A 13,997-nucleotide genomic window follows, 5' to 3' on the forward strand; every position below is an offset into this window, starting at 1 on the left:
CCCCCAAGGCAGGAGGGGGCTGGGCAGTTGGCTCTACGGCTCCCTCCCACTCTCCCTCTAGCTTGAACTCTCTTCCTGGCTGTAAGTGCAGAGCCCAGGAGGCTGAAGGGACTGTCTCAGGCCCCAGGGCAGGCTGACTTGCCCTCACCCAGCCAAGGAGGCACAAGAAGCCGGGAGGAGTCACAGGAAAGCTCCAAGAGGGAGGGACACCAGCAGGGGCAGAGACCTGGCCAAACTTAGGAGGTGCTGGCCCCAGTCTTGCCTGGTCCTTGCCGGTTGTCAGTAGCCTCACTGATTAGGACTAAGCCCTGGAGTTACCACATCCCCCTCTGAGCACAAAGACCCCATGTGGGGAGTGAGGACAGGTGGCCCAGCCTGGCTGTGGCATTCCTGAGCTGGGGAGACTGCAGAGAAGGTGCTGGCATATTGGAATGCCACCCAGACAGGTCAGGCAGGTTCCTGGACAGCCAGCTCCACCCCTCCTGCCTCCCCTCCCAGGACAGCCTGAGCAGGGGAAGGGGTTCATGCTCTGGAATGCAGACTTTGGGCTGTCTTGCACACATCTGGCCAGCCTGGCAGTCAGGTGGACTCCAAGGTCAAGGGAGCTGACTATACCCAGGTCGGGATCAGCGCTGGGGTACAGCACTGGCTCTGAGTCCTCACCAAGGCCTCAGGGGCCTGCTGAGGGTATCACCAGCAGGGCCACAGCCAGGGGAGGCTCAGGGAGCCAGGAACCCAGGGGCAAAGGAGACATGGAGCCTTGAGGGAGAGGCAGCTGGCTGGGTGGCCGCTGGATGGCTGCACACTGTCCCAGCCCAGGGAGGCGCCAAACTTTGCCCCCATTGAGCAGAAGTCTGGAGTCCCAGGGGATAGGGAACCAGATCCTCAGCCTCCTGTCTGGGTTGGGGAATGACCCCAGAGTTAAGGGGAGCTCTGTTTGACATAAGAAGTGACTCCCCCCCCAAAAAAAAGAAAAGAAGTGACTCCCAGGTTGATGGCAATGGATGGAAAGGGTGGGGGGGTGCAGCATAGAGAAAGGAATTCACTAAGGCTCTATTGACATCGCCTGTCCCCTCATGGACCCTATGGACCCCTAGGTGGGCCCTACAGCACTGGGCCTCCCAGAGGCCGGCAAGGTATAGCTCTCACAGCCCTCCAGGCTGCTACTTGTTTTTGTTTTACAAGAGGAGAAAAGAAGGAAAGACTTAGAGAAATGTGAGCGCCATCAAAGGGATTTGCAGGCCAAGCCCATGATCTTTCCAGAAAGTCAGGACCAGAGAGGCCCAGTGGGAGGGGAAGGCGGCAGGCGGGCTTACCTGACTGCAGCAAGCCAGCTCCTCGGTCCTTGACCCCGAAGTGCTGCTGGATGTCCAGAAGGACTCCTGGGAGGGGAGACAGGGCACTTACTGAGTCTGGTGTCTGGGTGCCCAGCCCCCTACCCCACCCAGTGACCCCCGACCCCAGCCCTCTTTCCACCTTGTAGGCCCAGGCTGGTCCCATCTACAGAATATCACCCTTCCCAGTGTAGCCAGGCCACTGGGGACCTTGGAGGCCCCCGCTTCCTTCCTTCCTGGCCCCCTGAGCTCACCCTGAGAATAAGGTACCACCCCTCACTTGGCCCTTGGAGGGGTCTGAGGCTCCTCTGTGGAGGATCGGCAGCCAAGCCGCTTTCCTATCTGCCAGCTTGGGCCTCTTGCCCATGTGCCACCCGGTGCCACGCTGGGTCCTGAGGCCTACCCTCAGGGATACCAGAGATCAGATGCACAGCAACTGAAAGCTGCAGGGAGCCCCTTGGCCAGAGAGAGGGCAGGGGGCTGGCAGCCAACACTCACCTGCTCACCAGTCTGTGCACACAAGCACACTCACACCCACCCAACTGTCCCCAGGATTATAACCAGGACTCCCAGTTTTCTGATGCAGGAGTCAAGACTCAGTGGAAGGCAAGCAAGGATCCAGGCCAACTTTAAAGTTGGCCTGCCCTTTTCCCAAGCCCACACCACCTCTGTCTCCTGTTAGGGCTTTGCATGTTGGGGGGTGGGGAGTGGGGATTGCAACCAGAGCAACTGCTTGTGAACAGACTGTATGGGGGACCAGCAACCCCGGGGGGCCCCTCGCACATCTCCAAGCTCTCAACCAGGGCTTCTGAGGAAGCAGATCTCCAGATCCCCACCTCCCCTTATCTCTGAGGACAGCAGTTGGTTCGGTCACGGTTCAGAGCCCCTAACTACTGCACAGAGCATTGAGAAGGGACAGGGAAGAAAGGAAACGGATATAAAGCGTGAGTCAGGACACACACGCATGTGTCCCGACATGGAAGACAGACTCAGACGCTGCTTGCTTTCCGGGGATTCCCAGAGCTTTCCCTGACGGTGCTGATGACGTCAGCATTTAAAATGATGAACATTAAGCCTTTCCTGGATTAACCCTCACTCTATAAGTCTGGTATTTTTTTATTCCACTGGACAGATGAGGAAACTTAGACACAGGAAGTTAAGCAGATGCTCAGACACACAACGGGGAAATGGGCGGAAGTGGAATTTCCAAGTGCTGGTGTGTGTGTGTGGTCCCACCTAGCATGGAACTGGGGGCAAGGATGAGGGGGAGGGTGTCACTGTCCCTCAGCTGGCATGCTAAGCAGTTTCCTGAGCCACAAGGTCAGACCCAGCTGGTGTCCTAGCAGCCCAGAGCCAAGAGAAGCTGGCCTCCTCCTTGTTAATGCCTCAAGTGGATTTACCATAATTACCCATAATGAAGAGGCCATGTGAGGCCTAGTTAATGACTTAATAACCAAGGCAGGTTGTGGCCTTGCCTTGGAGGCAGAAGCCAGGAGCTGGTCCAGGGCAGGTAGATGGTGGAGCCAGCAAGTGGAACCTCCGAGTTGTCCCAGTCTGGTGTTAGAGAGGTCAGGAGTGCCCTCTGAGCCTGTGAGAGACTAGGCTGGACCCAACCTTGGGGAGTCACTCATACTCACCTGCCAGGCCCAAAGCCCATCCCCCCTCCTGAGCCAGGGCCTCTGCTCTCCCTGAGCTGTGGACCTGATACATCCCTCTCTCACGCAGCCACCATCACCCTTGGCCACAGGTGCTCAGGAGAGGACCAAGCCCGGTACCAAGTTCATCCCTATCGACCCCACCCTCCAACCTCACTCCTCGGGACACTACCCCTTTCCACACTCCAACCCCCCAAAACCATTCAACCCCTCTCTCCCCGACTGCACACACTCCCTTTTATTGCCCTGGCACAATTTTGTGGGCTATGCTAATCCCTACTGCTCTTTCCAAACTAGTTCTGATGCGTCTTCTTCTGGAATGTCTCCCTTGATTTCTCCCCCTATCGCCACCCTTAATAAACTTGCTCCCTGCTCCCTACCTGTCCATTCTTATTTTAGTGCTTGTCAAGCGAGGGTGAGTTAGTTCTATAAGGTAGACACATAGAGACATGAATATGAGCTCATTTGCTACTAGTTATTTGTTCCTGCTAAGTTGGCATTTCTATCCTGGCCACCATTGCTGGTAGTTAATTCCCATTTTACATGTGAGGAAACAGGTTCTGAGCAGTAAAGTAATTTGTCACATAGCACCTAAGGTGTCAGAGTTAAGATCTGAAGCCAGGTCTATTACCAAGACTGAAGTTCTTCACACGCTTCCTCTCTGTGGTTCAGGCCTGACTTCTGGCCCAGGGCCCAGCACACAGCTGACCCAGAGTGGCTGTGGATGATGAGCAGGGACTGCTCACCTCCCACCAGACCCTCAGCCCCTGCGTGCAGGAATATTGCACGTCACCACCAAGCCCAGAAGGGGGGCTGTCACTATGTAATATGGGGGGGAGAAAGGATGGATGAAGTTGGTAGATGAAGCACTGCTCCCCACCCTGGTTTGTAACGAGGGGCTCCATGCATGCCCTGGGGAAGACATGGGTCAGCAGCAACCCTTCTAGTGGTCACCATGGAGATGTTGTGTGTCCACAGCAAATCACAACACTCTTGCTTCCTCCCTGAGGAGCACCCTAACCACCTGGCCCTCCCTCCTAAAACTTCAAGATCCAGGACTGTCCCTGCCTCCGGGAAGCCTCACAGAGCTCCGATAAAGACGGAGGAGCATTTCTCCAAGTCCAAAGTCCCTCAGAATTGTAGACCCCAAGTCACAAAATTACATGGACACCCCCACCCCGAGATCCCCTAGGGCCCAACTTGGGGTCCAAAGCCTGAACTGTCATAGAAGGACAGAAACTTCCTGGGGAGCAGGGCCTCATGTGGGCCACAAGCCCCAGGTCAGGCCTGACCCGGGCCTGTGGGGTTGTTTTCCTTCTCCTAGGCCTGGAAGGGCCGTGACCACAGGCCGGGGGGAGCACACTGGCCGCTGGCGTGGGAAGTGTGTGTCACAGCAGCCCGGCCAGCCGTCTCACATTTTCCTCTGAGCTCCAGCCTGGTTTGGGCCCACACACCCCTTCCTTCTTTACCACAGCCTTATTTTTAGCCTCCTCTCTTGGAGGCTGAGGTTTGGTGGGTCACAGGACGGGCCTCACGCCCAGGAGCGGCCTCCAACAGCTCCGGCCAAGCCCATTCCACCAGTCCCAGCAGCTTGAAAACGCCAGGCCCCCTGTAGCTACAACTTCCAATTTGGCTCTCTCCAGGCAGTTGCTTCAAATCCACAGCAAGAATCACCCTCTCTGGTCACAGGGTTCTCATGCCTGGGCCAAAAGAATATTCTAGAATAGCAAGGCCCCTGAATTTTCTAATTTATGGATCCCATTAATACCGCTCCCAAGCCCCTAAGGGTTTTGCCTCTGGTCCAAGGTCAGCTGTCACCTGCTCTACCTAGATCATCCATCCCTCCTGCCCCCCAAGATCTTGCTCAGGTTAGCCCCTGGCTCAAGTCTGTGGGTGCACATCTCCCTTGCTTCTATCATCTGCACATCTGCTCACAAACATCTCTCATCCGGATGGCAAAAACAACCCAACCTCTGACCTCTAACCAGTCGCTCCATCTCTCACCTCATTTCACAGCTCAAGTATTTAATAGAGTTCTCTCCCCTCTCAACCCAATGTCCTCACCTCCATCACTCCCCTGAAACCGATCACCTACTGGTGACTCAACCCCACAGACACTTCCATCCCTCAGTGTTTCTGTCACCCAAATCCAGTTCCTCAGCCCCGCCTCCTGGTCCCCACCCCCTGAACAGGACCACGGCTGTAGCCAGGCCAGAGACCTGGGAGTCAGCCCTCACATCTGACCTGGCCTCCTGTCCCTGTCCTCCCAGCCCGTCCAGCAGCCCCCACTGCCTGACCTCACAGGCATGTACTGCTTTCACGCTAAATCCTGAGCTGGGGCTCCAGAGACCAGCTCTGTCTGGACTCACAGAGCTAACACCATAGCCCAGCGCCTGAACATTCTTCCTGGACCTCAGATTCACGCACAAATATTTCAAACTGGCCCTGGCTCAGTTATACCACCAAGAACAGCAAGAATAGCAAGTTACTAACCCCTGTTGCGTGCTCACTATGGGACGCACGCTGTTTGAGCGTGTACCTGGAGGAGCTGAGACCCATAACACAACAGCTGCCACTGCCACCCAAATGGAGTCCAGTCCCCTAACACCCTCTGTAGACGTGAGACCTGGCCATCTATTACCACGCTAGCTGGGAGACTGGTAACCTGGCACTGCAGGTCCGAGGCCCTGAGTCTCCAGCACCACAGTCTGCAGACCTCCAGCTGATGACAGCTGTGCCGTCTTCCTGGGGTGTCCATCTCCACCTGTTAAGATCCACGCCACCTAAGGCCCAGATCCAAGGTCACAGACTGCCACCACCAACACTCTCCTCTGCAGCAGTTAGTGAGGTGCCTGTCACCTTGAGGGAACCCCCAGAGCCAGAGGGAATCTGGCCCCAGCCTCCCCAGCCAGGCATTTGGCATCACTGCTGGCCCCTGGGGGAGCAGGGTCTAGATCGCAGGACCCCTGGCTTCCTCGCCCTCCTCCTGTCAAACCACCCTGCTGATATCACAAGGTGTAAAAAGAAACCCACACTGACCTTGGGCGCCCCCGGCTCAGGTCAGCCTCAGATGCAAGGTTGGAACAGTAGGATCCTGAGGTCTCTCCAGGCCCAGTCAGCCAGGAGAGGCCACCTGGTACTCAAGCCCAAGTATAATCACCTCCCCATGTTAAGCGTGCCCCTCGGAGCAGCAGGCAGTCGGCTGATTCCCCAAAGGACGGGCTCCAGAGCCAGGCATCTGGGTTCAAATCCTGGCTTTCTCACCTTCCTGGCTCTGTGACCTTAGACAAGTTAGCTAACCTCTCTGTGCCAGCTTCCTTCTCTGTAACGTGTCTTCACGTTAAGGTCTGCTCTGTCCAATGGTTGTGAGGTTTAGACAGATTAAACCACGTTAAGTGCTTGGCACAGTGTCTGGCACACAGTAGGGAGTCAATAATTTTATAAATGTTCTCACTGATGATTAACTTGTGGGACAGGACACAGCCCAGGTCATGGCCAGAGAACAAAGGGGGGGCTCCCACCTCGGTGTTCTTTTTTCCACATGAGGACAGACGCGGGAAAGGCAGGTAAGGCCCGTCGGTAAGGCAAGACGAGACGAGCCTGCCATCAGAGGGACACCAGAGCCCCGTGGAGCCTCTCGGAGCTGACTCGTTCTGAAAGTCTCATCCCGGCACCAACGTTTGGCCACAGCTCCCACCCCAGTAATTACAGAGGCCCAAGGGCCTGGCTCTGCTGGCCTGGCTCTGCATGGCTAAGGCTGGAAAACCACGGGTTACCCTGCCAGCAGCCCCCATCAGCCTAAGGGAGCCAGGCCAAGTAGCCCCTGAGTCATGAACATACACTTCTACGCCCGTGAGCTCCCATGGGCAAGACCCTACCCCACTCCACCCCACCCCCAAGGGACACTGGGTACCCTCCAGGTATATCTGGCCCCTACTCTAAACTGCATCTGAGGAGTGGCCCAGAATCCTCACATATCCCTGCTGGGTCCATTCCTCAATCTCAGTTGCATTTGCTCTACTTATGTCAACCCTCCTGCCTCCATGTTACCCTACAGATCTGGGTCATTCACGTTGGCACAGCTTAGGGGTCATCTCTGCGGGGACCGTGAGGATGAGGCCCCCCAGTGCCAAAGCCTCAGCCCCTCAGGAAGCCCCCTCCTAGACAACCTCAACTCTGAACCTGTCTCCCTAGAAAACACTGTGGCTGGAGACCTGCACACCCCTTGCTACCGAAGACCCACTGTGGACGCCGCCAGCCCTACAAAGGAACCACCCCCAGAGCCCAGAGAGCCCTCCCTCCTCCCCTCCAAGTCTCTTTGCCCAGAGTGGGCGGGGACAGGCAGCCCAGCCTCTGTCCTGTGGTTCTAGTCTATCATTTGGGGCCTGCTTTCCTGGAACCAGACTTGGCCTTAGCAATTTGGGGGCTTTGCATAGCGGCCCCCCTTCCCCGCCCCCGCCACCCCCTTCCCACTTCAGCCTTCCCGGCCCTATCCTGCCTCAGGAGCTCCCGAGACTATGGTGGTGGGAGGAAGAAGGACAAGGTGACCACACCCTTATCGTGACCCTCAGAGAGCCTGGCTTGTGTGACTGCAGCCCTGGACCAGGCAGGGTGTGCAGAAGAGAGAGGGTGGGGAGTGTTAGAGACCTTGTCCTGCTGGGGGTGGCCCAGCTCAAGCCCATGAATGCTCAGTCTTCTCCACACGTGCTGCTTCAGTGGCAAAGAGACTCCTGCTCCCGCTTCTCCGATGGAAACTCGAGGTTTAGACGGCCAGTGAGACAGAGACTGCAGCGGCAGCAGGAACTGGGCTGAACTGCCCACAAGCCTGCAGACCCAGCCTGTGTTCTCCACCTCAACCCAAAACCCCCCTCAAAAGAGGTGCACTGCTTCCTCTAACTATCCACACCAGCCACCCCAACACGGTGCTAGAAAGAGTACGTGACCGAGTCACGCCTCCCCTCCCAGGGGTGTCTTTAGGTGGTGTCGTTCTTATAGATGACAGGGCCTACTCGTGTTCTTGGCTTCCAGACCACTTCTTTGGCAAATCCATGCTTGACACAAGTGAAGGAACCATGGAGACCTCAAGGAGCTACCAAGTAGGGTGGGAGGCTGGTGTGTACCCATGCTGCAGTGTACCCATGTTGGCATCACTGGGGGTGAGGTAGAAGGGTGGCCCCCACCCATCACCTGCCTCCAAGCTCTGCCTAGTGCACTGTTCCTGCTTCTTTCTTGCTCTAATATAAACTCTTCTGCCTTGGCCATATCTCCCTTAGGGCTTCTTTTGTCAACCTCCCAGCTAGCCAGGGAGGGCCAGGCGCGGAGCAGACCAGCATTCTGTTCACACCACTTCGCTGTGTAACCTGGGACCAGTCCTCTGCCTCACGTGCCCTCTGCTTGCAGAAGCAGCAAGGTAGAGCCACGCAGAGACCCCTGAACAGCAGCCACTGCCCCGTGTGGGGTGAGGAAGCCCTATTCTCAGGGCTGCGGGCGAGGTAGCCAGGGACCACAATGTCCACTGCCCTCACCTCCTTCCCTGAGACACAAGGCCTGAAGCCCATAGGGAGTCCTCTTCAGAACAGCAGGGCAGCACCGGCCAGGGCGAGAGCAGCCCTGGCCTCGGAAACAGGAGTCCTTCCCCAGGGTCATCCCAACATGCCCACCAACCCCTTCAGTCTGGGGTAGGCTAGGGCTGGGGAAGCCCAACTCTGCCCCTTGGCCAGCCAACCGGAGCTAAGCCTGTGCCAGTCCCCCACTAGGGACCGGAGACAACCAGGCTCAGCCCCTCGAGGTGGGAGGGAGACACCACCCTACACAGGTGGGAGGTGATGAAGGCCAACAGACACAGCTGCAAGCCTGCAGTCAGGCGCCTGACTCAGCCCAGAGTTGGGGAAGAAGACTAAGTCACGACTGGGCCTCCAGGAGAAACTGGGGTAAGCTGCTGCTGCTCCTGGGGAGCAGACCTGCTTATCCAGGAGGACAAACACTGAAAAAGGCAGAAGTGGGGGTCAGCAGAAGTCCCAGGGGCCAAGTGCCCCACACCACTCTTAGGAGTAAGATCCTGACCACAGAAAGAGACAAAATCATCTATTGTGGACTCAGAGCTCAGAGAGGGTCAGAAGCGGCCTCAGGTCACACAGAAGTCTGGCAGAGCCAGGAGCAGGAAGCTCAGCCCAGAAGATACTAGGGACCACAGCTCCAGGAGCCTGGGATCAAGGCCATGTTCTAGTAGCTTCCTAGCTTTCAGCCCCCTTCCTCCCTCAGGGTTTCAGGCCCCGGTACTCAGGCAGAAATGAAAGTCACCTCCTGTCTGGGGGCGGGGCGCAGAGCCCCTCTCTCTGAGCTGCCGTGACCCCGCTGGTCTCACACTCAGCCCAGGCGGCCCTGCAGCTGCCTGATCCATTGGCAAAACAGGAGACCGAGGCTCCGGCTGGGCCCAGGATCAAGGTAGCGAGTTGCAAGTCACTTCCTCTGACAGGTCAACAGCACAGCAGAAGTACTGGCAGAACCAGCTGGAAAGGGGCCTAGAAGGAAGAAGGAGCAAGGAAGTGGACAGCTGGGGTTAGTCACTAAGGCACTGGCATTCCAGGCTGCCCGGCAGTTTACCTGGGTGCTGACCTGCCAGGCAGGCGTTCTGGAATGCAGCCCTGGGACACCCCGCCCTGCACACTTTAGGTAGTGCTGACGTGGCTATGGCCAGGGCAGTGCCACCCCAGGGGACAGGGCCACCGAGGGGGCAGGGCAGGAGCGTGTTGAGGATGTTGATTATCCTTGTCCAAAAAGATAGCCACAGACCTTGGGGATTTACTTGGCTTCTATCTACTGGGTGACCTCTATTTCCTCATCTGTTAACTCTGGACAGGCCAAATTGGGCAGGCGAAAGAAATAGAGGCCAGAGTCCTGGCCTGGCAGCGCCCTCCTGCACATGGCTCAGGGACTTGGGGAAGCCCCCAGCCCTTACCAGCCCTGTGTTTCCCTGGCTGTGTCCCAGCACTGTTTCTTCTTCTGGGTTTGTGTTAGTGAGCGGTTGCCATGGATACCGGTCTCAGCTTCTTTGGCAGAAAGGACTCCCTCAGGGCAGGGCTCAGCTCTCCTCACCTGCCCCAGCCCCACCCCATGTCAAGTTCCCAATCAGCCACACTCTGGACCCAAAGAAAAGAAGTCCCAGGAAGGGAGTGGGTGCTGGTGAAGTTAGAGAAGGATCTCAATCCTCGAATAGTCACTCACCAACCATGAACAGGGCCCCACCAGCTCCCTCCTGCTGGGCCTGGTTCCAGGAGCAGAAAACTGCCACCTACACACTCAGCTCTGTTTCCATTTTACAGACAAAGAACAGGAGCCCAGGGGCAGAAGCAGCTCTTGTGCCAGGGGCAGAGCGGGCAAGTAGAGATCCAGGACCCAGGACCTGAGGGCCTTTGGCTGCCAGGCTGGCAGGGGTCGTGGGAGCAAAAGCCACGTGCCCTAGGGAAGTTCAAACTGCCTCTCTGCTAAACTGAGTTGAGAGTCACCTGCCCAGCCTTCCCCAAGAGAACCCTGTCCCAGGGGTTCCGGTCCTGCTCCACCCTGCTGTGTGACCTTGGAGAAATGCCGATCTGGGGAATCAGTGTCCTCCGCTGGAGGGAAGCGTTCAGAGGTGGGTTCTGGGCTACCTTAATTTCATCCAACTGAAGCAACGCCCAGGTAGAAAAGCAGGAGAGGAGCCTGGCTTTCCTCATCTGCTGTGGCAGCCTGCTGCCTCGGGGGGTTCTCATGGGGAGGAGGAGAGCCATAATTAGCTGGATCACGGGTGGTGCTGGGAATGCTAGGGCAGAGGGGAACCTACTGGAGTTCCCAGGATGGAGCCCTGGTGGAGAAAGGAGGGGTTCACATAGGTATCCTGAAAGGAGCTGTCAAAAACAGAGAGCGGGAAGGGCATGGGGGCAGGGCACAGCTTGAGCGGAGATGTGGCCAGGAAGGGAGCTGACATTTGCGAAGCTCTCCTCGGAGTCTGGCCTTGTCCCAGGTGCCTAAGAGACATTCTCATCTACTCCACACAACCCAGGAGGTGGGGAGAGGAAATGAGCCCACAGAAGGACCAGGCAAGATCCCCAAGGTCACGCAGCGGGGGAGGTGAAGAGTCTGGACTGGAGCTCTGGCATCAAAGAGTCCAGAACTTCACTGTCTGCTGGCCGCTGTGGCCATCACACCCCCAAAAGGCCACTAGCTCACACCGACATGTGCTGTAAATGGAAAACACACACAGGGCTCAAAAACAGCTTTCATAGTGATCACATGTTGAAATATGTCGGAGCTATTGAATTAAATACATTATTAATCTACTTTTTTAAGGTGGGGGCAAGGACATTTTCAGTAAAAGCTGTGGCTTGCATTATATTTCTTTTGGACATTGAAGGTCTGTACCATGAGCACAGACCTGCACAAGACCCCACATAAAGGAAGCGATCCCCATTCTCTGATGCAGGAGCCGGTGTGAGTGTTTCAGGGATCAGCTGAGTACCAACATCAAAGGTGGTTGAGAGGTGGGGACATCTGCATCCTCTCCTGTGTCCCAGCTGGGCCAGCTAGCAACAGGTGGACTCAGGCCGGGGATGGCCATTCTGCTGCCCCTCCCACATGACACACCATAGTTGCCATACAGACAGTTGACATAAGATATAAATTCTCCTGGGGCAGGGTAGGGAGTGAGGGAAGTCTACCATAAAGAGAGAGGGAGTCAGGCTTATCCGGAGAGGAAATCTGTGTATGTTGTGTGCTGGGGGCAGGGCGGAGCAAGACTCCCACCCTTGGCACTGACAGGGAGGGATGCAGGGCCCATCGGTGTTTGCACAGGGCTTTCCTGGCCTTCCTCCCTGCCACCACACCCTCATAGCCACTGCTTTCCGTGTCCCCCTACTAATTCACCAGAAATTTCCTATCTTGTTCCCCCATTCTGACTCTCGGACAAGTAGGGGTAGTGGCAAATAAGCACCAGACCTTCCTAATACCATTCTCAGACTCTGGCAGAGTCAGTTTCCCAAAGAATGTCAGAGGGGATGGTCTAGGGCCGGAAAAAACAAGTTGGAAAGCTTTACAATGCCAGAAGGAGGCCCACTCGTTGTCCAGCTGGGAGAGGGAAACCTCTCCCAGGTGGAGCTCACTGGCCGGACTAAGGCCAGCTTTGTCGTGCGCGCTCAGCCATCTTGGACAAGGGTGGTGTGGGGGCCTCAGCTTCCTCATCTGTACAAAGAAGTCTATTTTGCACAGACGACAGGTCCCGGATGTTGTCTGACTGCTGGCACTAAGCTGGGCGGCAGGCAGCACCTTATGCAGGACAGGGGCTGGTGCACTTCTGCATTGCTGGGTCCAAACCAAGAGTCTCTTAGGGACAGTCCGACCCAGAAACTGGTGCCGCTAGTACCCACTTCCAACTCCCTGCAGTGGAGGAAGAGAGAGCCAAGAGGCTTTGAAAGCGCTTGCGGGGGAGGGGGAAGCCTCTGCCCTCCATCGGAGTTCTTCTCTTCTACCTTGACAAAAAATCCCAGACAGAGGCCTGGAGAAGGGGACCCATGGCTCTACTCTCCTGTCAGCACAAAGTACTCTTTAGAGGCTGTCCAAAATTCTTTTCCCTGTCGTTTTTCTCCCTATAGCTCCAGATTTCCGAAGCTGTGGTTAGGCAGGTTCTGGGCCAGCCTGCCAGGCCCACAGGCAGTGCTGTCCTTCCACAGGGAGCCCCCAGCTATGCCCACCTGGCCAGAGGCCCTTTTACAAGGCCGCACAGAGAACAGTTCACTGAAGGGGAAAGAAAGTCCCTACTCAGAGACACCCCACGCCCCCACTCCCACTGGAGAACTGGGGGAGGGCAGTTACCACTCAGGAAAACAGAATTCCATCTATCCCCAAAGGTTCCAGGAATCAACCACCTCACAAATGGAGAACAGAGCTAAAAGGAGCTGAGTTGGGAAGCCCAAGGTCACACACCAGGCACATGAGGTGCAAATCTAGTGGAACCCAGCTGCTGGGAAACCAAAGCCCACTCCCAAGGCAGGTTCCCAGAGATGCTCACAGAGGATGAGCAGCCCCTCTGGAGCCTCGGTGGTCTGTGTCCTGCCCCAGGCCCCAATCCTTACAGCAGGGAGAGGCTTTCTCAGGCCTCTAGTCAGGGCCAGCTGCAAACCGCATCTTGGGTCCCCAGGCGCCGAGGACCGGCCCCGCCCCTCCCTCCGCTCCCCGCAGCCCAGAGCCTTTGTCAGCCACGCGCTCACACGCTCACACACACATCCGCGCGGTCCGCGCGCACACGTTTGGTCTCCCCTGGTGAACACCCGCAAGGGGCGCGCGCACTCGCCGCACGCTCGCAGGGGAGTGGAGGCAGTAGAGGAAGGAAGGAGCTGGCCGGCCACGGACGGACTGCGTCGCCTGGGGGAAGTGGGGAGGGGCCCGGGAACCTGAGGTTAGGGCAGGAAGGGGCGCGGAGGCGAGAACGCGGAGACGCAGAGGAGACTCCCCGAGAAGAGGACAACGGGTGGGACGTCAGGGATTGGCGAGGGCGCGCGGGCTACTCCAGGGGTGGGGATATCCGAACCCCTGATGCGGGAAGTGGGGTGGGGGTGTCCCCGGATTGGACCCATGGATCTCACATCATTTGCCCAGTTGTGCCTGAGCAGAAGACCCTTAGGGACGCCTCTTAAGGCGTGGGTACAAGGGGTCTGGGACCAAAGACTCCCTGGGGTACCTGGTTCTCCGGCTGGGTGGGGCACTCGCTCACCTGCTACGGTGTACCTGTCCAGGTAGTTGAGCACGTTGCCCAAGCTGAGGATGGCGGCGGCTGCCCCCCGCCCGCGGCCCAAGCTGGCGGGTTTGGGCTGCTGCGTGCCGGGGGCCTTAGCAGCAGCTGCGCAGTTGGGGGTGCCGGAGGTGCTGGGGGGTCCGGACGGGGCCCGCCTCACGCTGCCCGACAGCGTCTGCACCTCGTCGTCAGCGGTCGCGACTCCAGCGGCGCCCGTTCCCCGCGCCCCGCAGCAACCACCACCGC

The 13,997-nt window shown here is 57.4% G+C and overlaps 1 protein-coding gene across 1 annotated transcript in view; it reads right to left on the reverse strand.

Annotated features, from left to right (window-relative positions):
- Window positions 1–13,997, reverse strand: part of SPNS2 (spinster homolog 2 (Drosophila)) — a 33,003-nt gene that overhangs the window by 18,563 nt on the left and 443 nt on the right. The window contains exons 2-3 of the mRNA XM_004684756.2: window positions 13,731–13,997; window positions 1,317–1,382 (exon numbers count right to left, since the gene is read on the reverse strand). Coding sequence (XP_004684813.1) covers window positions 1,317–1,382; window positions 13,731–13,997 — 333 coding nt within the window. The remainder of the gene's footprint in view (window positions 1–1,316; window positions 1,383–13,730) is intronic.

The sequence above is a fragment of the Condylura cristata genome, unplaced genomic scaffold (genome assembly GCF_000260355.1).
Source record: "Condylura cristata isolate star-nosed mole 26May11 unplaced genomic scaffold, ConCri1.0 scaffold00017, whole genome shotgun sequence".
Taxonomy (NCBI): Eukaryota; Metazoa; Chordata; class Mammalia; order Eulipotyphla; family Talpidae; genus Condylura; species Condylura cristata.